Raw genomic sequence first — 26,013 nt, forward strand, 5'->3', positions numbered from 1 at the left:
CTTCCTCTATGTCCCACACTGGCTTTATTCTGTTGGTTGTATTTAAACAAATTCTCTACAGTGAGTCACTTCTCCGGGTTTCAGTTCTCCCCTCTGTGAAAGCAGGGGTTGAATTGTACTAGAAATCTCCAGCATCCCTGCTAGTTCCAACAATTGCTCAGTTGTACTAATTCTGTATAACAAATTTCCTAACTAGGTCAGTGTAACACTCATTCCAAAATTTCTCAACTCTATGCTGTTTGCATTTTCAGTTGCAAAAGATGAGAAGAAATTGCTGAGATCTGCATAATTCTAATTTCCATCCATAAAGTAGCAATTACCCATTAGTTCAGCTCATCTCTCACTAGCTCAGACATTCCAACTCTGCATGCCAGCAAATGTGGAAGAGAAAGGGTTGAGTATAGTTTGTTGGATCCAAATCCCTTCTTTTCGTTTACTTATTTATTTCTGACATTAGCTGTTTTATTCCCCAGATTTCACAAACTGGGAATAGAATTTCTAATAGTTTTTGTTGCTGTGGCCTACTGTGGTGGCCTGTGTTCTTGAAATTGGTGCAGGCTGACCTGCTTCTGAGCAAGTGTGCCACTGCATGTGGCCTTGGGGCAGTTATATATATATACTTAAGGTCTCAGGCTTGTGGCGTTGCCGTGAGAGCTGAGCATTCTGTACTTAAAGGTATTGACCAGTTCCCAGCACATTGTGAATGCTTATTCCATGACACTGATTACTACAGCTGTTGATATCCATCTACAACAGGTCCTTGAATAATGTTGTTTGTTCAACAGCTTCATTATAACATTGATGAGATGCCATGAGAACTGAACTCTTGTTTACATCAATTAATTATGGTAAAAATTGGTTTTATACGCCGTTTCATTTAAAGTTGCAGAACCTATCAGCAATATTAAGTGAGGACTTTACTACATATATATATATATATATATATAGACAAATGATCCCTGACCAATTTCAAAGAACCCTTTGAAAGTCAGAGCAAATGAAGCCAATTCCCCTGATTAAGTTAAACAGAAAAAACAAATCCTTTCTTAATAGAAAATATATTTGCCTCTTTTTAAATTTTGTCTATGGTTACCAAAATCCCTGTCTAAAAACCCAAATGGCTCTCCCAATACCTGCTGTCTGTTGCGTTCATTATTTTATATCTGTTTGTCAGTGACATTATTCTAAACCCCATTTCATTCTGAATGATCCTAAATAACTTCCCGGGTTTGAGAGAGCCCATCAGACCAATTTACAGGCAGGACAACTTTGTAAATTTCCACCATGGGTCACAATGCATTCATTATAATCAAACTGAACTGTGGCAAGACAAGTCAGAAGCAGCTTAAAGTGCGTGATAAAGTTTGTCCACATTGTATAGCTGAAAAATGCAGACAGGTACTCAGATGTCCCTGGCTGATTGCTTTAGAGGGCCACGTGGAGCTCTCTAGAATTCTTAAAGGAAACATTTGACTTATGCAAAGTATTTGTTTCAAGATAAACTAAGGGCCAGTATATTACCGGGTCCTTAAGTGCCTGTGAGTGTGGTAGGAGCACGTTTTCAATGATTTTAAAAGAAGAAAATTGAGTCCATCTATTTTAGAAATCACTGCTCATTATTTTTTAGTATTGTGAAGTTCAAACTTGTTTTGGGGCAGGAGAAAAGTCTGTCTGCAGCAAACATGTGTGTTACATTACAGTCTGGCAAGTCTAAACACTAAGAAAAGGGTAATAAGGGAAGGTAGCTGGCCACATAGCTCAGTGAATTTTAAGTATGTGTTCCAATAAAAGCCCAGAAAATGCAGAAGCCAGAGGAGCCCAAGGCATCGTCCCGCTCATCTCAGGGCAGTGGGCCTGCCATTTTCCTGACTTTTTATGATCTCTTCTAATTTCTGGAAGAAGAGTTTCTCCACTGCAGTTGGACATACATGTTAGCTGTTCATGTTTCTTTTCTTTTTATGTTCACATACTGAATTCTCCATCTGAAGGCTTTTAGAAATAATAAAAAACAACAGCAGCAATGATAATAACAGCAGCAACAGCAACAATTTATTGGTGCCTATGACAGGCCACACATTTTTGGTAGGATTTTTTAAATGCAGAACCCTATTTCTCTGTCACAATAGATCTGCAAGATAAGGGTTATTACCCTCATTCTTATGGTTAAACAACTGAGGATAAGGGTGCAAATGGCAGATCCAGTATTCAAACCCAGTTTTTCCTCTTACGCTAAGATGAGCTCAGAGCTGTGTGCTAAAACCTCAACCCGTAACCTATGGGATATTTCAGGTATGTTCAGATAAGTTTTAGAAATATGTTGTTTTAAACAGGATCTCAGGATCCTGTTTGCCATCGCCTTAATGTGCTCTGAGAATCTTCCAGAGAGGAACAGTATATCCGTGTTAAGCATGGAACATTTTTTTCCGTGAGTATTTGCAGGAATAGTTTAGGAAACACTGGATGAGACTAAAGGCCACACAGAGTCCTTCTAGTATTTATGGTCTTTGATATCTGCACTGAGCCAAACTTCAACCCAAAGGATTGTGTTGAAATGGTGCCTTTACTAAACCAGGAGACTAATGTAACTGATGGATCACTTTCAGGATAAGCAGCCAGAGGTACCCACGTTAGGAACGCTCCCAGCATTTAATTGGAGAAATTTTATTTGTAGAGGTTCAGTCCATGCTGTCACCTTCACAGACACCGAACATGAAATTTCAGCTGTAGCTTAAGTGTTTCACTGTAGTTGTCTGCTGGCTCACAGTTGTATTCATTGTTCATTGTTTTAATGAAAGGGTGGGCTCTCTAGTTGGATAGTTTGAGCCATTTCAGGAACAGAGAATCATATTAACTGTAAACTGAAAAACACATAGGAATTCGTTTTCCAGCTTTCTCACTATATTGGGGGTACAAACTGAGGCCTGACATGGTAGGGGCTCCTAGTTTTATCTTGAAACAAAGTATTTGTTTCAAGATAAACTAAGGATGGGGGAGGGGGGTTCACAGTGTGAGGGATATAAATGATGAACGTCTAAGTATTACCTTGTCTTGTACACCTGAAACTAATAAATTGGAAAAAAAAAAAGATAAACTAAGGGCCAGTATATTACTGGGTCCTTAAGTGCCTGTGAGTGTGGTAGGAGCACGTTTTCAATGATTTTAAAAGAAGAAAATTGGTAGGGCAGTTAGGATTAGTAGGATTAGTAGGATTAGTAGGATTCCAGCTTTGGAGTCGCAGGCCACTGCTTTCTCCCCCGTCTCTGTGATTTGGTTCTCTCTCTCCTTGAATAACACCTGTTAAGTGGATTGTCTTGGATATGGATGAAAATCAATCAGGAAGGTCGTCTTCAGCAAACCCTCTCTGAGTATCCACTCTGACAACCTACCAACCTTCTTGCCATAGACACAAATACATTCTTCTCTTATGAGAAGCAGGATGATATGTACAGAAGTGGAAGCATTTATATTTTGGGAGGAACAAGAAGAAGGTGCTATCAATATTTTGTATTGAAAACTGAATTTGGAATTTTTTCAAGAGCTGAAAAAATTCCCTGTTTTATTCCACCCCAGTGGGATGGGTCCTTTTTGTTGGTTCACAGAACTGAAACTGGGACCAGTCCCCTTGACTTTTATCCTAATTTCATCGATGCCTGTGTCACTGCTTTTTGGCAGTGAGCCATAGTAAATACCTCTCTCTACTCAGTAGCTAAATATCCCTGAATTGCCACTTGGGCCAGGATAAATATCCAACAAGTCAGGTATAGGCCAGGAACTGATAATGTCCATTCTTATAGTTACCCAGTTGATCTAAACTATGTCTGTCCCCTGGAATTCACTTTCCATTATACAGTTATTGTCTGTCATCTGTTTGTATCATTAGAAAATTTGAATATTAAAAAGTTAAAAAAGAATTATGATCAAAGATGGAAACTCTTTGTTACTGAAGTTTTTAAAACAAAGTAACACTTTCGTGTTTGTTTTTTTATGAATAGACTATTCACAGAATGTAAGGTTTTCTCAGTAACTTTTTTTTTGGTCTGAAAGTGAAACATAGTGTTATACAGTTCTGCAACCAAGTCAGCTCATTGTACGTGTATATTGACTTTTATGTATAACATGGAACCAATACAGAATAACAGACTAACATTGCTTGTAATCATGGGTATTGGCTATTACAAAAAAAAAAGCTTCATGCATATGGTTACTGGCAACTTGAAAGTGTCACGAACTGAAAATGTAAACCATACAAAGTAAAAGAGAAAAGGAGAAGAACTGTGAGGAAACTACCGGGTTAAGTGTGCTCATCTTCCTCTAAGCTGAATCGTTATTTATAGCCATTAAATAATGTCTTTCCCCTTTTCCAATCAGGACACCAGCAAAATATACACAACGCACATTTCCTACTTGGAAATCTACAATGAATGTGGTTATGATCTGTTGGATCCAAGGCATGAAGCGTCCAGTTTGGAAGATTTGCCGTGAGTAGCAAAACAACAAAGAATGGGGGGGAAATTGCTTTCAGATGTTCCCTTCAATTGTTTTCTTTGAAACTTTGCATGTTTCTGGTCTCCATTGTAATTAACAAATGCTGGTTAACAGAATCTTTTCGTAATATAATGGATATCTGTTCAGTAGTGATAGAAACTGAAATTGCGTAAAATTCGTTTCTTGGGGAAATCTCTCTTGGAGTTGGTACAAGACAGTGCAGAGAATGTTCTTGGAGATTGAGTGCTGAGAGCACTGATGGGATATGACAGTACTACTTTATTCTTGCCACACAAAACCCTTTTACTCCTCTAATTGTGGCCTTTCTCCGAAGAAGGTATTCAAATTCGGGCTCCGCAGGAATAAGAGAATCTAAAAGAGGGAAAATAAAACTTTAGGTTTTTCCCCCAAATCCTTCTCTGCTATTATTAAGACTAACAGTGACAAACATTTGGTCAAGTTTGGTCCTGATTGTTTTGTGACCGAACTATAAATAGTCTTCAGAGCTTATCTAATAATGGAATAAGTTACCCTGCCAGCATTTATATAACATTACTCATTGCTTGTTTGAATGTCTGCCTAAATTAGTCATATGTTAATTGGTAACAATTCATCTACTTTGTCCAGACATCTTCATCTATCAGAAGATGCTAGAACCAAGAAAACATTTTAATACTCTACTTACTAAATATTCTAAAACTACTAAAAGTATATATCAATCCTCCACCAAAAAGATCAACCAATTGTTTAATTTGTAAACGAAATAAGAAGAAATAATAAAGAAAATAAGTTATACTCTTTACACCACCTTTATATGCATTCTTCTAGGAATGTTGAATGAATGTTTTTACATATCATCTCTTTTATACTTACAATATTCATTAGAGGAAGTTAGAAAAGGGGATTATTATTGATACTGTAAGTATTTGTATAACAGTTAAGAGAAAAGAAAACTTACTGACTTTGTAGAAAAACTTAGCCTTAAAGAAACTGTTGGGATCACATTCATAAAAGTAAAACTTTCCTCAGGAAGGATAGGAACCAACAGTAAAGACATGAAGGTGTGGGCGGAAAGGCCGGGTGCGGAGGAGCCACGTGAAGTAAAAGCAGAGAGGCCAACTGAAGGCAGCTTTTGAGGGACTTACACAATAGGCTTTGTTGTGAAATTGATCTTCATTCCGACAGGTGTCTTAACTAGTTTTCTAGCTCCATCTGGACCTGTGTAGCTCGAGGCTAAATCTTGCTTAAAGCTGCCTTTAACAAGTCCCATCTACACTGAAGAACTTGAAGCCTGCTTAACAATAATCCAGAAATGAAGGGGCTTGGTTATGATGAACGTGAAGGAGGAGGGATAAATCTGAGCGATACGCAAAAACAAACAAACAAACAAACAAATAAATAAGGACGAAATTGATTAAGCTCAGTACCTTGAGTTTGATTTTATTTGAAAAGAAGGTGAATCATAGTAAATTGGTGCTTTCCTCATTTTACTGATTGAGAAGAATAAGCTCAGAAGGTTTGACTTGCCCAGGGTTTCACAAGTAATCGATTAATGGTAGAGCAAGTATTAAAAAACCTGAAACTCTCACTTTCATGACAGAGCAGCAAAAATAGCTTCAAGATTTTACCATGGGGCATAGAGAATTAAGGCGTGGTTGACCTAAAAAGGAGATCTCCATGAGAAAATTGGACTGGGTGGTGATAAGTTTCACACATACAGCGTTGCTGTCTGAGAACACTGTACTAGGTGTTTACATTTACAATAAATTCCTCACAAGTAGGAAGTATGCCTTATTTGAGTTGGTAGTCTCTCTATTACCTAGGCCAAAGGAAGTCCTTAATATTTTTTTTAAATTATCTGTGGAAGTAAAACTATGAAGTAGACTTTTCAAAGATGAGAGTATAATGAGAAAACAGCATGAGCTCTATGAATCTGAGTCTAGTTGATATCATTTGGTGCAGCCTAACTATGGGAAGAACAAGGAATGAGAAAAGTCCTTTGAACTCTAAGAGAGGTAGTGAAATGCAGACGAAAAGCACCTGATTAGAAGTCGGGAAATTTGGGTCTAGTCCCAACCCTGCAATCTTAGATAACTTCTTTTACTTTTCTGGGTTTTTCTTTGTCTGTAAAATGTGGGCACTGGATTATATAACATGTAATAAACTTCCAACCTCCGATGTCTAGAGTTCAAAGATTGGTGGCCTCACAGGATAGGGCTTATTCGGTGGCTCTTCTCCCCTTCGAAACAAATAAGAAATGTTTTAGGTATTTTCTATTGTCCTCTTAGAAAAGAGCCTGAAGTCTCTTAAGAGCAAGGACAATATCTTAATTCACTTTATGCCTTTGCATTCCCCAGCATGCCAGCATTTAGTAATCGTTCTTTTTTTTTCTTTTTTTTTATTAGTTTCAGGTGCACAAAACAATGTAATAATTAAACATTTATCATTTATATCCCTCACACAGTGACAACCCCCCTGCCCCCATCCACTATCCCTCTGACATCACACACTGCCGATACATTTCCACTGTCTCTATTCCTAATGCTGTACTCCACTTCTTATAACTATATATAATTATAGTTGACATTCATTATTGTTCAGCTTCAGGTGTACAGTGCAGTGATCAGGCATCTACATCTTCCCTGAGGTGGTCTCCCTAATGAGACAAGTGTCCATCGGACATCCTACAAAATCTTTACATTATTGATTACATTCCCCAAATTGACTTTCGTTTCCCCATGGCAATCTTGTGGTTACCGACTGTGCTTTCTAATCCCCTCACCTTCCCCCTAATCCCCACCCACCCCTTAACGTTGGTCAGATTGTCTCTGTAGATGGTGCTAGTTTTCTAATTTAAACTCCTGCTCTTTCTCTAGCTGCCTTGTCCTCCTGTTGGAGAAGGAGTTCACTGACTCAAGTCAGAAGTGACCTCAGTTAGAAGACAGGTGTTTTCAATGAACACACACACACACACACACACACACACACACACACACACACACGGTCTGGAAAATGTTCTTATTCTTACATTTTGGATTGTAGTTACATGACAAAAATCGCACTAAAATGAAAAAAGTCATTAAAAAAGAAGATTCCCGTATCCCAGACCTATTTACTTCAAATATATTCAATAGTCTAAAATTCCAGAAAAACTCAAAAATTGCATAGTATTTTGGTGTGGGGATAATGTGATTTGACTGGTATTAAGTCTGTCAGTTTTCTGGGGATCTTAAAGGGTTTGCCTTTTGCTAAGATTATAAAGTAATTCTTTATCACGGAACGTGAGTTTTTCTGTACCAGGTTTGGATTGACACTAGGCACTGTTATTCTGATTTCACACTCTTGAACTGGAACAAGCTCTAACTCTGAAGTCTTATCTTTCTGGTTGACTGGTCATTGTTGTGTCATGAATGTCCCAAACACTCTGAATACCATCTAAAAATAGTAGGCAAAATGTCTGTTGACCTTGGTTCCCTTTTGCAGTCATCCATTTGAGGGACAATGGTAATATACACATATAATCCCTTCCATATTCTTATACTTGGCTTAACCATGGAAAATCAAATTCAAGGTCATTTTCATATTGCACAATAACTGCCACCCTTGCTACGGAGTGACAAAGCTCCCTGCAAATCCCTGCTGCATGCTCTGGTCACGTGCATCTTACCTGTTCCGTTTCTTTTTCTCCTACATTCTAATAAGTTCTACCTCTCTGTCAGTTGCAGTAGCATTTGCCTATAAACTACCTAAGGACATGCTATCTGTGACATTGGGGTACAAGACTAATGTCAGTTGCTTTTTGCAAATGTTGCTAGTCATTTGGTTATGAGTTTTTAGATACAATACCAGAAGTATGATGTGTAAAAGAAAAAATAGATAAGTTGAATGTCATTAAAATTAAAAACTGCCTTGCAAAAAACTCTGTTAAGAGAATGAAAACGACAAGGCAGAGACTGAGAGAAAATATTTACCAAGCGAGTATCTGATGAAGGACTTGTATGCAAAATATATGAAGAAATCGTAAAACTTAACAATAAGACAACAACCCAATTAAGAAATGAGCAAAAGATCAAACAGACATCTCAACAAAGAAGATATACAGGTGACAAATAAGCATATAAAAAGATCATCAACATCATCTGTCATTAGGGAGTTGCTCATTAAAACAAAAATATACCACAACTCACCTATTAGAATGACTAGAATCCAAAACACTGGCAAATCCAATGCCAGCAGAAATGTAGAGCAAGGACTCTCATGCATTGCTGTTCAGAGTACAAAACGCTACAGCCACTTTGGAAGACAATTTCTAGTTTCTTACAAACCAAACATAGCCTTACTATATGATCCAGCAATCATGTTCCCAGGTATTTAACCAAATGAGTTGAAAACTTAACATTAGAATTATAAATAACAGCAACAAGTCAGTGGTTGCCAGTAGTTGAGGAGGGAAGGTGTAGAGGAATGAAAAGGTGAAACACAGGGGATATTTTGGGGCAGTGAAACTATTCTATAAGGTACTGTAATGATGGATACATAACTTTATGCATTTGTCAAAACCGATAGTTTTTTTTTTTCATAGCAAATCTATCAGCCATTAAAAAAAAAAAAAAAAGGCCAGTGGTCCCCTCTATTTCCTTGTCATAAAATCCTATTAGTCTTGGAAAATGTGTTTGCTTTCTGGCACAGATGTCCTAGACTGACCTATATTTTTGTTGCCTCCACATGGAATCAGCCTTTCTCTAAGAAACCTTGGGGTTTTTTTGCAACTTATTTAAATTTTAAAAAAGCACAAAACAGTTCACCCATTCCTCCCACCCCACCACCCCTGGCAACCACCAATCTGTTCTCTGTATCTATGAGAATTTACAACACAGAGAGTGAACCCAATGTAAACTATGGACCTTTAATTAATAAAACAGTAACCAAAAGGAATGAATTATGGATACATTTAACAACTTGGGTGAATTTCCAAGGAATTATGCTAAGTGAAAAAAGGCCAATCTTAAAAGGTTATATGCTGTGTGAGTTCATTTATGTAATATTCTTTCAATGGCAAAATTCTAGAAATAGATAACATTAGTGGTTAAAGGAGTTAGGGAGGGACATGGGAATGGTTGGTTAAATAGGCCAACGAGGGATCCTTGGGGTGACGGATGATTCTGTATCATGACGGTGGCTGTAGATACACAGAACTACCCACCGTGTGACTATATTACCTAGAACTAACTGCGCATGTGCACACACGTGACTACAAGCAAAACTGGGATATCGGAATAGAGCAATAGATCATATCAATACCAATGTCCTGGTTGTGATATTTTAATAGTTTTACAAGGTGTTCCCCTTGGGAAGAACTGGGATGGGGCACATGGGCATTATTTCTCACAGCTGCAAGTGAACCGATAATTATCACAAAGTAAAAAGTTTAATTAAAAGTAATTGGCTGTATATTTAGATAGATGTATATATGTATATATACACATATGTGTATTACATCTATTCTGTATTTAGTCATTTAAATGAAAACAGAACTGCTATTTTTGAAAGCTCCTTATATCATATGCTATAAAAAGAATACAGTTGGACTCTAAGTATGTCTCACGAAGTAAAACAGTATAACTGCTGATCTCAACCATAGGGAAAATAGTCACTTTAATGTAATTTTAGTATTCCTAAATAAGGAAACATATTCCATTTAAAGTTCCAAAGACCGTCATGGTTATTATTGTTACAAAAAAGTCAGTAAACTTCAGCATGTAGTATTGAAATCTTAGTTGTGTTTTTTAATGATTTGTCATTAAAGGGGGAAAAAAGTTGACAGATGTTAATTTTAATTCACAGCATTTTTAATACTTATGAGGTATAAAACACTGCTGAGTGCTGCAGGAGTTACACTCACACACACACACACACACACACACACACACACAAAAGAAAGATTAATGCACAGCCTCTGCCCTCATGGCTTACACTAGTCATGTGGAATAATTCAGTCAATAAACATTTATTGAGATCCAACTCTGTTTCACACACTGTGCTAGGCACTGAGTTTATGAATATAGTCCGTGATTTCCTGGAACTCACAGAGTGGGTAAAACTAGTACAAAATAGCATAAGGTGGAATATGAAAAAACATCACAAGAGAGGCACAAAGAATGGCAAGTGCTTAAAGGAGAATGAAATCACATCAGGTCACGAGATCAGGAAGAGATTCCTAGAGAGGATGACACATGAAATCACCCCTGAGGGGAGGAGCAGGGCTGGGGCAGTGGAATGTGGCATTGATGTGGAAAACAAGGGTAGGAAAGTTGAAAAGTGTCATAAGGGAGTGTAGATAAGAACATTAAGACTGGAAAGACATGAATGCAAGGATTTGGCCAGCAAGGTGTAGCCCTCGGATATTGATTCAAGGACATAGTAGGATTGCAACTCCTTTTTAGGAAGAAAAACCAGTCAGCAGTGTGTAGGCCTGGAATGAAATAGATGGGAGTAAGAGAGACCCCACAAAGTTATTAGGGCCGTGGTGTAAAAAGGAGGGGCAAAATTGGAAAACGTCACAATCCAGTTGCTTAAAATTGAACTATGTATAAGAATCTCCTGGGATGGTCGTTAAAAATGTAGATTCTTGGCCTTCACCTCCAGAAAATTCAAATGTGTTTGAATAAGCTTCCCCTGTGATCCTATTGCAGGTGGTTTGTCTTAATCCCTCTCCTCATTCACTCAGGGAATGTTCTTTTCAGAGACAGCAGGAATATCTCTCCAAGGAGATGGGCACCTATTGCATGCTAGTCCTTTTGCAGGGGACCTCATATACCCTATCTCATTTAAGGAAGTAGGTATCATCATCCATGCTCTATACACGACTGAACTGAGGGTCACATTGATGGTGTGATATTTCCCCAAGATTCCACGTCTGCTCAAAGATAGACCAGAATATCAACCGCAGTCCATCAAACACCAGAGCTGGGAGTGCTGGTGCGCTTCTCAGGGAGGTCTGTGTTGTATCCTGGCATTCCATGTGAGCTGTGAGCAGATCATGGTTTCCTGGGCTTCTTCAGGCCTCTGGAGCCTCCTGTGTGAGCCAGAGCTTGGAGTTCATTTCAGCTGTCTCTGCTGTGTGTCAGCCACTCTGCAAGGCCCTGAGAGTACCGTTCCTGACCTCCAAGGGCTCTTGTCTAACAGAACAGACTCATAAACTGATCATTTAAATCTTACACAGTAGGTGATAAGATGCTCTGGGTTCTCTAAGGGTACGGGGAGAACACTGATTTCAATCTGGGAGTTCAGGGATAGCTGGAGAAACACTCTGACATATTAGAGTTTCCAACCTCAGCTGGGCCCTTAGCCTGCTAAGCAGTGTCTTCATGTGCCCAGTCCTTTTCTCCCCATTCCTTAAAATAATTATATCAGATGTCTAGCTCTTCAGTCAAGTACTACCTGCCCCGATTCTCTTCGAAGCCAATTGTATTCTTACCTCTGAGAGAATACGGAAGTGTGAAATATGAATTCCTTCAACTTCCTGCCTCCCACCCCATTCCCACTCACCTGCTTTCCTCTAGTCTCATGAAATGGTGTATTTGAAAGCCAATCTTTCCACTTATGCTCTGGACCTTTCTTGCACCAGCCCCAAATCTGCTTTGTTTGTCCTATACATTTTATGATTAAAATTTTTGAAATTAATTCTTTTAGATGAAGCCACATCCTTTAGTCCTTATTCCTATCTATTGCATTACATTTGTCATTTGTTTTATTTGTCTCACCCCAACTTTTCTGGCCCCACTGAGCATCTGAAGAGATTCCTGAGCCTATAAACGTAGTTCTCAAAGGTAACACTAACTCCAGTCTTTTCTTCAACTGAGTCAATTACTGACACAACTGAGCGGCCATCTCTTTAAAAGCTGGGAGTGCTGTCCTACAAGATGATCTGAGCAAGTGACCAGTGATGGTAAGGCACACTCCATGTCCACCATGGATTGGCCAGAGGTTATGTTCCAATGACCATGGCAAAGGCAATAGAGAGCCTTTCCAGCCTAAAAATGATACACTTCTACCCAAAGCCTGTCCCACTAGAGTAATCAGTAGCAAGACAGGAGCCAACATCCACTACTCTGAATGGTCAATGGAAAGAAATCGCTCTCAATATCAGAACTGTCTTAGATAGGAGGTTGTCTTAGTTAGCTTGGCTACCACAACAAAATGCCATAGACTGGGTGGCTTAAACAACAGACACTTATTTCTCACAGTTCTGGGAAGTCCAACATCAAGATGCTAGCAGATTTGGCTCCTGGTGACAGCTCTCTTCCTGGCTTGCAGATGGCAACCTTCTTGCTATATCCTCCATCTCTGAGAGAAAGAGCTCTGGTCTCTCTCTTCTTGTAAGGACACTAATCCTATCATGGAGGCCCCACCCTCATGACCTCAGCTTAACCTAGTTATCTCCCACAGGTCCTACTTCCAAATACCATTGGGGGTTAGGGCTTCAATCTAGGAGTTTTGGGGAGACACAAACATTCAGTCCAACACAGGTGTTAGCTTTCACCAACAATGCCTAATATGTGATATGTAGAAGAATGGGAAGAAACAGCTGCAGTAATTTCACTCATACCTCTGGAATATAAGAATATATCTGTGATATACAGGGTTTTTAGTCACATGAGATTAATTAATGACAGGAAAAACATTGTCACCTTAGTCACAATTCCATTTTCCTCATGCTTTGTAAACAAACAAATGCATACAATTTATTTTCCTTAGATTAAGAGGTGACATGAACTTTTTAAATTATGTATTGGTATGGATTTGACTTATTGTCTAGTTAGTCTTCATAAGGGCCTCACAAATTATTTGCCTTATTCTGATACGACATCATTTTTTGCAATCTGTTCTCAATTTTGAGTATATGAAGCAAAACCATAAGATTACCTAAGAGTTTTGAATAATTTAGGTTTGCTTGGTCACTTTATTCTGTCCTTTAGGAGAATACACAGAGTTTGGAAGTACATCTAACTATTACAGCTCAACTAATAGAGGAAAAATAATTATTATAACCTTTTAGGCGTATCAACATCATACGTATGAAGCATTTACTATTATATTGCAAGAATCTCAGTTCTTTTGGGGGCATTATAAAGAGTTTAGACAGTATTCTGTCTTTAATCAACTTACCATTTAGTTGTAAAATGTAACATGCGTGTGAAACACCTCAAGAAACTTCTGCAAACTACAACTACTCTCAACTGTCCAGCTAATAACGTATGTACAAGCAAAAAAAGGCATGCAAATGATTTAGAGCTGCAGTAATCTCATGAGCGGAGCCCAGTCTGGTACTTTCAGACCAGCGTCTGCTCCCATGACCCTCAATGATTTCTTGATTTGACTGACATATGCCAAGGCCAGAGTTCTGACTGAGCTAAGAGCTGGCACTGCTGCCAACGAGGGAGCAGTCCTGAGCCAGCTAGAGAGAGGCCATATAGGGAAGAGCCTTTAGAATGAAATCTAGGTGAGTGAGGGGGGAAAGTTCCATTAGAGGTCAAGATGGAGCAGGTGATAAGGGTCACGGGTGGCATATTAATCTCCCTGCTCTAAAACCTCCATAGCAGTTAGTCTATGCATTGTTTAGCCAATTATAATTGACCTTGTGTTTTCAGACTGAGTCCTGGCGTAGTTGGAGACATTTTACAAAATACAAGTTAGTTATTATGAAACAGAGATCAGACGGATGTCATTCAGGCTGGCCGACCACCTGTTATCTTTTAGTACCTGTCTACCTCAATCTAAATGCAAGCCCTAGGAGTAACCCAGTTAGAAGAAATAATGGCAAAGGTAGATGTCTTTTACAACAGCAAAATAAGGTGAAATACTCAGGAAACGTTCAGGGACTTTGTGAAGACAATAGTACTTTTTTTGGTAACAAATAAAAGAGGCTTGAAGATAAATGGAAAGCTATTAATCTGGTTCTGAATGACAAGTGTGAGTGCCTTGATGAGGTCAGTTTTTCCCATGTTAATGCAGAGGTGTAATGAAATTCCCAGCAAAATCTTAAAGACTTAAAAAAATATCAGGATACTGTGGATACCTGATCATGGCATTGTACACCAGAAGCTAAACATTAATGAATGCCAACTATAATTTTATATATATAATGTGATGGTTCAGTGTGAGGTCGGAGGGATAGTGGATGGGGGGAGGGGGGTTCACAGTGTGAGGGATATAAATGATGAACGTCTAAGTATTACCTTGTCTTGTACACCTGAAACTAATAAATAAATAAATAAATATATCAGTATGATTCCAGAATTTATCTGAAAGGATAAACAGCCAAGAAGAGCAACGAAATGTTTGAAAAATAGAGAAATGAGGGAGGACCATATATTTAAATTAGGTGATACCATATATTTAAATTAAAGGAAAACTCTAATTATGAAATTGTGTTATACCTCTTCGAAACTAGACAGATGAAGAAGAAAGACTAGATAAACCAGAAACAGATCTTATGCCATGTTATAAAACAGATCTTAATGCCATGTTATAATCTCTAGAGGGTAGAATTTTCAGTCAATGGTATTGAACATTTTTTGTTAGTGAATTAACTAACAGCTGCGTATAACAGCAGCCCACCTTACAGCAGCGTAACCAACTAGTCAGTCATTTTCCCACCTACTGCCCTACACACACGGTAGGATTCTGGAGGTTAGAGCCAGGCCTGCTGCGGAAGCTCCAGGATGCCATCTGGGCTCTTCGGGTTCTGCTTGGCCATTCTTGGAAGGTGGCTTTAGTCTTTATGCAAAATGTCTGTCCTACCTTCACTACCACATCCACCTTCCTGGAAGGAAAAAGAGGAAAGAAAAAGGCACGTGTTGGTTGATGCTTATCACTGACCAGAATTATATCACATGGCCAGCCCTAGTTGCCAGGGAGTCTGGGAAGTCTAATATGTTCAAGTAATTCCCTGAACAAAATGAGAGCGTAATAGGAAATAGGGAAAGACAGATGCCATCTAGGCAACCTGCACTGTAAGCCACACAGTTATTTAGGGAAAAAACCCATCTAGATCCTTCATTTCCTTTCCTGTACCTGTATCCTGAAATAGTAGAAGAAAATGTATTATCATTAATGTATAATGTTATATAACATTAATATCATATGTAATATAATAATGTTATATAATGTTATATATTAATGATACTATAATAACATGAATGCATTTATAATTTTACCACAGATCTACAAATATATATAAGAAAATTACCTTAAGGAAATATATTTTTTTAAAAAAAGAAAAAATAGAAAGATATTGACATATCATTGTGTTTGTGATGGGACTGTTCTTTTTTTAAAAAAATTCTAATTTTAAAAACTTCAAACTTTTTCACAAGAAGCACATATTATTTTTATAGTTGGAAAAATAATAAACATTATGCCAAATGAAAATAAATAATAGTAAATAAACTCAAAACTTATAAAAGGCAATAGCATAAACTTAGAGGTATATAAAGCTATTTACCTGGCAGAAGAAATGCTATGGTTTTCCAGAATTACAAATCCATTTCCTCTAGATCTATTTCTATGATTTCCCCAAATGTGGAAAACTTGACTACATAATTTGTGGTACTAGCATTATAAAATGTGAATAAAAAAGCAAGTCTTAGTGAAAATGGGAGGGAAAATATTTTCTTTGGAAAAAAAAAAGTTGGTACCTCTGAAGAAGTTAAAGTTTAGTGTATGTCTCCATAATTACTATATGGAATTAGGCCAAATGAGACATTTTATTAAATGACAGTTTATTTGTGATCTTGGAGCGCTAGAAGGAATGCGATATGGCTGAATGTAATTGGAAATTAGCAAAGGCTTCAAGTGTAACAAGAGGATAACGAGAATAGTTTTTAATGCCTAAACTATTCACTATTGGAAAATCATGGTGACTGTATAGGCAATAGTTAACTGATTTGGGAGCCATTTGTATGTTGGTGGTTGCAAAGTGATACTGTTTTACTGTTTGGGGATGGGGAAAGTTTGGTTAGTTTAATATACAGGATGATCTTATCAAGTTACTAGCGATTCAAAATTTTATATTTGGATAAAATTTTGGAAAAAAGAATAGAAATGAAACAATGTTTCATATATACATATACATATATGTGTGTGTGTATATATATGTATACAAAATCTTAGTGAAATAATTAAAAAATAGGAACCAATAAAAATAAATATAACCATTTGGTGGGGAAAGTGTTGGTTTTCTACACATTACCTGCACCTAATAAGGTTCTGTCTTTGCCTATCATCGATAATTCTCATTTTGGTTTTGCATTTCCATAGCGATGGCCAACAGCTTCCAGTACTCTGTCTTGAGTGTTTTTTGGTGATGTCTGTTTTCGTAGCATATGACAGTATGAGCACAGTTAGAAGCAGAAGCTTCTTGAAAGTATGAAGATGTTTCCACATCGACACCAGGCATCCTAGAGTCTTGTAGGATACACTACATTAAATGACTTAATCCCTTGCTCATTTCAAGTTTGCTTCTTTTCAGTCAGGGAATAAATCTTATCCATATATTTTTAGAGCTGTTTTAGGTTCACAACAAAATTATAGGAAGTACTGAGATTTCTGAAAAACCTCCTGCCCTCACAGGTGCACAGCCTCTCCCACTGTCAACATCACTCAGCAGAATGATACATTTGTTACCAAGAATGAACCTACTTTAGATAACTCTGGGTGGTGAACACACAATGTGAGATATAGATAATATATTACAGAATTGTACACCTGACATCTATGTAACTTTACTAACAATTGTCGCCCCAATAAACTTTAAAGAAAAACAACAACAACAACTTAACCCTACCTGACAAAATCTTAAAAAAAAAAAAAAAAGATGCCAAAATCACCCAAAGTCTATAGCTCTCACATTAAGTTTCATTCTTGGTATTATACATTCTATGTACATATCTATACATTCTACAAATGTATAATGGCATATATCGATCATGATAATATCATGCAGAGTATTTTTACTGCCCTAAAAATCCTCTGTGCTCTGCCTAGCATTCCTTCCCGTTACCTCCAGCCCTAGCAACTGCTGATTGTTTTACTGTCTCCATAGTTTTGCCTTTTCCACAATGTCATACAGTTGGGATCATACAATAGGTAGCCTTTTCAGCCTGGCTTCTCTCACTTACAATATGCATTTAAGATTCCTCTGTGTTTTTTCATGGCTTAGTAGCTCATATCTTATTTAGTGTTGAGTAATGTTCCATTCTCTGCATGTACTGAGTTTATTTACCCATTCACCTACTGAAGGAGATCCTGGTTGCTTCCAAGTTTGGTAATTGTGAATAAAGCTGCTATAAATATCCATGTGCAGGTTTTTGTATGAACACAGTTTTCATCCCCTTTGGGTAAATACCGAGGAACAGAATTGCTGGATAATATGGTCAGAGTATGCTTAGTTTCGTAAGAAGCAGCCAAACTGTCTTCCAAAGTGGCGGTACCATTTTCAGTTCCCACCAGCAATGAATGAGTGGGAGAGAATTCCTGTTGCTTCACGACCTCACCAGCATTTGGTGTTGTCAGTGTTCCAGCTTTTGGCCATTTTAGTACGTGTGTAGTGGTGTCTCGTTTCAACTTGCAGATCTTTGATGACATGTGATATGTCGCAACTTTTCATACGCTTATTTGCCATCTGTGTATATTCTTTGGCAGGGTGTCTGTTCAGACGTTTTGCTTATTTCTTAATTGGGTTGTTTTCTTATTGTTGAGTTTTAAGACTTCTTTGTATACTTTGAATAACAGTCCTTTATCAGACTTGTCTTTTTGCAAATGTTTTCCCCCAGTCTGTGGCTTATTTCCTAACTTTCTTGATATTATCTTTTCCTGCACCAAAGTTGTTAATTTTAATGAAATCTAGCTTATCAATTAATTATTTCATGGGTCATTTCTTTGGTGTTGTATCCAAAAAGGCATCACCATACTCAAGATCATCTCAGTTTTCTCCTATGTTATCTTCTAGGATTTTTATAGTTTTGCGCTTTTCATTTAGGTCTGTGATCCATTTTGAGTTGCTTTTGGTGGAAAGTGTGAGGTCTGTGTCTAGATTCATCTATTGGTATGGGGATGTCCAGTTATTTTAGCACCATTTGTTGAAGAGACTGTCTTTGCTTCATTGGGTTGCCTTTGCTCCATTGTGAAAGCTCAGTTGCCTACATTTATGTGGGTCTATTTCTGGGCTCTCTATGCTGTTCCATTGACCTGTGTAAGTCTTGAAGTCAGGTGGTGTCGGTCCTCCAATTTTGTTCTTCAATATTGTGTTTGCTATTCTTCATCTTTTGCCTCTCCATATAAACTCTAGAACCACTTTGTCGATATCCACAAAATAAGTTGCTGGGATTTTGATTGGAATCGCACTGAATTTATACATCAAGACAGATACCGTGTTTCCCCGAAAATAAGACCTAGCCAGACCATCAGCTCTCATGCGTCTTTTGGAGCAAAAATTAATATAAGACCTGGTATTGTATTATATTATGTTATATTATATTATTGTATTATATTATACCCAGTCTTATAGAAAAATAAGACCGGGTCTTATATTAATTTTTGCTCCAAAGGATGCATTAGCGCTGATTGTCCAGCTAGGTCTTATTTTTGGAAAACATAGTATTATATAAGACCTGGTATTATTATATTATATTTATTATTTATATTATATTACATTACATTATACTATATTATATTTGTTATATTAGACCCAGTCATATGTCATATTAAAATAAGACCGGGTCTTATATTAATTTTTGCTCCAAAAGATACATTAGAGCTGATGGCCCAGCTCGGTCTTATTTTCGGGGAAACATGGTATATAGATCAGGGAAGAAATGACAACTGGACGACATTGAACCTTCTTATCCACAAACATGGAATATTTTTTCATTTATTTAGTTCTTTAATTTCTTTCATCAATTTTGTAGTTTTCTTCATACAGATTTTGTGCATATTTTGTTATATGCATACCTAAGTGTTTCACATTTGGGGTGCTAATGTAAATCATATTTTATTTTTTTATTTCAACTGCCACCTCGTCGTTGTTGGTATATAGGAAAGCAGTTGACTTTTGTATATGAACATTGTATTCTTCAGTGTTGCTATAATCAGTAGTTCCAGGAGTTGTTTTTTTCCCCCAGTTCTTTTGGATTTTCTACAGAGATGATCATGTCATCTGCGAACAAAGACAGTTTTGTTTCTTCCTTCCCAGTTTATGTACCTTGTATTTCCTTTTCTTGCGTTATTGCATTAGCAAATGCAAGGTTAGAAAACAGTGGTGAGAGGGCACGTCCTCGCCTTTTACCTGGGATTGCTTAGTGGGAATGCTTCGAGTTTTCCACCATTTAGTATGACACTAGCTGTAGGGTTTTTGTAGTAGTCTTTGTGAAGTTAAGAGGGTTCCTCTCTATTCCTAGTTTATGGAAAGTTTCTTTTTACTTTTTTTACTGTGACATGAATTGCTTTTAATGTGTTGTGCTGTTTATTGCGATTTTTTTATCATGAGCGGGTATTAGATTTTGTCAAATGCTTTTTCTGCATCTATTGATATGATCATGTAATTTTGTTTCTTTTTCAGTCTGGTGATGTGATTAATTAATTGACTTTTGAATTTTGAACCAGCTTTGTGTACGTGGAATAAATTCCACTTGGTCATGGTATATAATTCTTTTTATGCATTGTTGGATTCAGTTTGCTAATATTTTGTTGGGGATTTTGGGATCTATGTTCATGAAAGATATTGGTCTATAGTTTCCTTTTCTTGTAATGTTTTTGTCTAGTTTGGGCATTAAGGTAATTCTGGCCTCATATAATGAGTTAGGAAGCTTTCCTTTTGCTTCTATCCTCTGAAAGAGACTGTAGAGAATTGGTACAATTTTTCCTTAAATATTTGCTAGACAACCTGATGTTTTTAGTGGGTTAAATTAAAGAACTTAAATTCACTGTCATGTGATTGACTATATTCTTCATCATCAGTAAAAAGATACAATGTTAGATAAAACTAGAATTAAAAAATATAATTTGCAAATTACTAGAAAGAGTTTCCAAAATATCTCAATAGTGGTCAGATAGAAAAAAATGCCATTACTTTTAGCACATTCTGTCTAGGTTAAGACCAGTAGAAAAATGTTTTGGAGCTTCAGAAAACTTTCTCAAATGATATGTTTCAACTATTTATATTTCATAACAGAGGAAATCTCTTAGATTTTTAATCAGCCTAAAGAAAAATCTACCTTTGAAATTGTTTAAATGCAGGAAGGAAGGCTCCCCTTACATATGTCTCCTAAAAATTTCCATTTCCCTTTTCCCCCAAGTATTCATTATAGAGAACTTCTGCAGAATGTGTGTTGGAGTGGGAAAAAGGAGAGATTGAAAATCGCTGGATATTCTCTTTATCGAAATAAATAGTGGAACTGTGTTTACAACGTATGAAACATGTCTAGTTATTTAGAAGAAACTGGTGGCCCCAGTCCCATTTTCATAGACCTGCCTGCTATTGATATTTCTCTAAGTCAAGAGGCAGACAGGGCTTTCTCTAGTCTGTATAGCACCTACCTTCATGTGAATTATTAAAAGGCACCCCTGCCATTTGTTACAGTATTGTTGTCTTTATTAGAAGACACTTTACTGCCCTCTGACAGACATTTGTCCTAATAAATATACAAACGCATGATGTGAATTGCACCCCCTCGGATATGGTGTTATTATTGCACAGTCCATTGCCTGCACAATCACATGGGGCATTTGCAAGTAGAAGAAAAAAAATAGGAATCATCATGGTCACATTTGTCTATAATGTGTAAATGAGAAACCATATTCATTGAAGTAATTCCTGAAAAGTTCCTGTTCAGCAAATTGGTGGTGTTGGAATGTTGTGAAGGTAGGGTGTGGGGTGGGGAGGGGTCCTTCATCGATGGCTTCCATATTGAGAACAAGAGCTTGGCTATTGCTCTTGATATGTCTTCCAGTCGGTTAGAAAGAGCCTGCAAATTCCAACTACTTAGCCAAATGGAAAAGATTCTCTGTTTACAGAGAAAACACAAAGCTTGCTTCTTCCCCATCATTAAGCAGACCGAGTATACTTAGCAGCAGAACTTTTCCACTTAGGTGTCCAAGTTAAGGCTATCAGTGTCTTTTGCTTTGAAATCGAAACATTTTAGAAACATTTTGTAGAGAAAATGATTCACAGGCCCTTTCAAAAATAATCAAATAAATAGTTTGGGGGTTTCCATCTTGGAATTAGGACGTTTATTTAAGAAACTCTAATAAAGCCTTCTTTCAAGTCCATGAAAATTATAGTCAGAATCAAGTGGCTGACTAAGAATTCAGGAAATGGCTATTGATTTGTGAGAGAGCACAGGAAAGAAAGGACCAGGGTAGGAATCAACTTGATGAGAACCTTTTGCTAATGGTTCTTATTTCCTCCAACTTTGAGAAAGCATTCCACCAGCAGCACAGTTTAAAGTATTCTCACTCCCAGATTAGCCCACCTAGGCAAGAGGTAGTACCCAGGGCACATCACAGGGTGGGCTTCTCTGAACGAAAGCATGAGCGTGGCTGAGGCTGACTCACTGGCTGCAAGGCAACAAAAAAGGGGTTTTCATGAAAAAGGGGTTTTTCAATGAGGGCAGGCAGGGCAATATGGGGAAGTCCAAAGCCTCGTGCCCAAGACTATTGGACAGAAACCAGGAAACAATCTAAAGAGAAGAACTGGCAAGGGAGATCCTGATTGGAGAGACACGGTTGCACCACAGAAGATTCCAGAATGATGCCAAAGCTGGAATCCTTTATAGCAAGCCCAGAGACGAGCCCTAAGCAAGGAGCGAGCCATGAAAGAAGCTAAACTAATTTGTACACCAACCTGTCTTTTTATTTACTTTTTAAAAGCTCCATTGGCAAAAAAAATTTAAAAAAATCAGAAAATAGTGTGGGAAACATGTTATCAGAAAAGAGTCAGAAAAATACGGTCGTGATGGGTTACAAAAGGCAGATGAAAATTCCATGCAGAAAAACAGCTGGGGGTACATACAAATTTTATTTTGGTCAAAGTGGTAAGGCTGGACAAGCACCTGGAAGTAAATACAGAAGTATAATAGATCTGAAGTAGCCATCTTGGAGATGAAAGACTCTGGATGATTTAGAAGAAAAAAGTGTCTTAGCCAAATTGCACTGATGACATTTCACAAACACTTTCTACCTTATTGCCTCCTAATTATTCCGGGTAAATACAATCCTAAATCCATTTAGGTTGTCTAATAAGTGAACATTCTTAGAATTCCATGTTTGCTTGTTTTCTGCATTTTTTATTTTCAGTGAAGTAATGGTGATATCTATAGAGGGTGCCAAAAACATGTATACGCATTTTAAGATGACATCTCTTAAAATGTGTATACATTTTTTGGCACCCCCGGTGTGTGTATATATATATATATATATGTATGTTTGTGTATATACATATGTTTGTGTATATATATGTTCGTGTATATGTGTATATATACACATATATATACGTATATACTTATACACACATATATATGTATATATCACATACATGAGATATGAGATATATAAATATATATCTCTATCATTTATCTATCTAGCTATATGATGTGTCCTTATTATCACTTACATTTTTTGATTCAGCAATGATATAAACCCCGTGGATGTTTACGTATATCCATAATCCCCAGTTGAGCCTTAGTTATAGTGGTTAATGGGTGGCTTAGTTGCTCCAGCAGCTGCATTGTCAGAGAGGTAGGAAAGACACTTCCTGTGGAAGGACAGGCTTTTTAAAATTCACAGTGACCTTGCCTATTAGATGTGGCTTAAGAGTGACTTCAGTGATAACCAAGAAGATGAGGAACTTTCCCCTTGGGGCATGGGTGGGAGCTGGATGGAACATACAAAGAAAGAAACCAGAGGTAAAGGGGGTCAAATATATGGTGATGGAGGGGAACTGACTCTGGGTGGTGAGCACACAATGTGATATATAGATGATGTATTACAGAATTGTACACTTGGAACCTATGTAGTTTTGTCAACCATTGTCACTCTAGTAAATTTTAATTAGAAAAGAAAAACGAGAAAAAGAAACCAGAAAGCTCCTCCCCTTGTAGGGTTATTAAAGATGAAGCCAGTGGCTCTCAACCTGGGCTGCACACTAGAATCACCTGGAGCTTTTATAAATTCTGATACTCGGACAACAGCCCAGAACAAACAAATCAGGATCTCTTAGGATGGGACCTAGCACCAGTGTTTTGTTTGTTTGTTTGTTTAAGTTCTGCAGGTTGTCCCTGAGTGCAGCCATGGTGAAAACAACTGGAGTCAGAAACACTGCAGGTGGCTGGCGTGCTTTTGGTGTCCAGTGAGTGGGAGCGAGCTCCTCTTGGAGTCATTTCCTGCTGCCCACCTCTTCCTTTGCTGAACTTGCACACAATAGTGTATCTCTCTTGGTCTTACGACATGTAGCAGGTGACTTGGCCTCAGAGTTGGAGGATTCCTTTTATATTCATGCTGAAAAGGACGGAAGTCTCTTTTCTCACTTTTCGTGTACTGTCTCATCACTTGTTTCATACTTTTATCTTCCTTCTAATATGACTTATCTTCTTTTACCTTTTAACCCCAGAATCTGTGGATTTAGATATATAACCTCTACGCCCCTAGATATTGAATTTAACCATACGTTCTCTGGCACTTCAGAAGAATCGAGGTGAAAATAAAGTTTAACGAATAAGGGGCGGGGGCTCCTAAAAATAGAACACAATTCATCCACTTCAGTTAAAAATGCCTTCATGTTTTCCAAGCATTTCTGAACTCTTAAGCATTTTTAATAAGGTCACTTATGAGTCTTGTTGAAAAATAAATAAAATACACTTGTTTTCATTAAAGGTAGAGATCTTTTTCCATCTTAGTTGGTATTGTTGAAGGAGACAAAACGAAGTCCAAAAATTTGCAAAGGACTACATTATTAGTGACGTATTGGTCACAGATGTGCTGGAGACCTACATTTCCTTCCTGCCATTAGTATTTTAAATGCCCACAAATTATACGTGAAAATCCTCTTTAGAAAGATAACCTCTTTAGAAAAGAGAAGGTTGAAAAATTATGGTATTTGCAAAATCTTCATTTTTCAGGTATTCTAAGTGTGTTTTTATAAATAGGCAAGTGACACATGTTTATTTGCAAGTTATCTTTTTAAAGGAGAAATAGTGCTAGATGATGCTACCTTTTACTTATTACCATCAGTTCCAAATATCCTAAGCAAGTAGAGATACCTGGAGATACTTTTTGGCAATACTTGTGAATTATAGGATTCCCTTCCCTTAACAACTCTTAAGAAAGTCAGGAAGGCCAAACTCCAGAGGCAGACGGGAATTCTCTCTGGTAATTTGATTGCTTGAATCTGTAGGCCTTTGAAGCAGAGGATGAGGGGTTTGGCCAAGTTGTGCTCAGTTGCAAAAAGTGCTAAAAGGACTTTAAGGAGAGTATTGACAAGCCAACTCTGGAGACAGGGTTAGGATTCACCTGGGAGGAAACTGTGTTGGCACCAGGATACCCATTAAGACAGTTGTAATAGATGAATGTAATTCCAGACCCAAGACTCTGACTGTGAGGGTGTAATGGAAGGAAAAGATATGTTGTAAGAGGAAAAGGATCAAGAAACACATCTGATCAGCATAAAAATAATAATGACAAACTTAAACTTTTATATTATAAGCCTTCTCAGGAATTTTTTTACTCACCTTGATAAGAAAACTGGGCAAGGGAATAATTCCTAGAGGGCTGACGCCTTGCTTTTCATTATATTTAAATTGATGAGCTAATCAATTTGAAGTTTTCTATTCGTTGAAATTGATATGAAGTTGAACAAAAGGAGAAAAATTAGTGTATTACCTTTGTAAGAAACTGAATTGTAACACAGAAAAGACAACATGGCCAAATTTCCCGATATATAGGTAGAAGGTTATCTATTTGCATTTTTAATTCAGTAATAATATGCATTTTGAGACGATTTAGTGATCTGATGATTACAGAGACAGATGGCTTTAAATCAGGAGCTTGGCAGCCCCAAAGCTGTTTGGTGTACTGTCAAGGCAGTTACAGTGCTCGATGCCAATCTGGTGCTGGCTGGTGTCTCACACATTATTTGAGTGTATAAGTTCAAGACGTCATACTGTATAGCTTTTTAAAAATGAGCCTGTAAGAAAGACAGGTTCATGTTCTTTTCATTCTCCAAACACCTCATTTTTGTTGCTTCTCATTTCCCTAGGAAAGTGACAATATTGGAAGACCCTGATCAGAACATTCACTTGAAAAATCTGTCTCTTCATCATGCAACCACGGAAGAAGAAGCTCTGAATCTGCTTTTCTTAGGAGACACCAACAGAATGATTGCCGAGGTAGTAAACTTTTCTCTGCAAGCCGGTTTTCTATACTATAAGACGTAATAGGATTTTAGAGGCAGCAAAGACCTTAAAAATGGTCTCC

General features: G+C 37.4%; 1 protein-coding gene across 1 annotated transcript in view; it reads left to right on the plus strand.

Annotated features, from left to right (window-relative positions):
• Positions 1-26,013, plus strand: part of KIF6 (kinesin family member 6) — a 417,374-nt gene that overhangs the window by 82,579 nt on the left and 308,782 nt on the right. Inside the window, exons 5-6 of the mRNA XM_081042893.1 lie at positions 4,369-4,478; positions 25,796-25,925. Of these exons, the coding sequence (XP_080899019.1) occupies positions 4,369-4,478; positions 25,796-25,925 (240 nt within the window). The remainder of the gene's footprint in view (positions 1-4,368; positions 4,479-25,795; positions 25,926-26,013) is intronic.

This window comes from Rhinolophus hipposideros, assembly GCF_964194185.1.
Source record: "Rhinolophus hipposideros genome assembly, chromosome: 3".
Taxonomy (NCBI): domain Eukaryota; kingdom Metazoa; phylum Chordata; class Mammalia; order Chiroptera; family Rhinolophidae; genus Rhinolophus; species Rhinolophus hipposideros.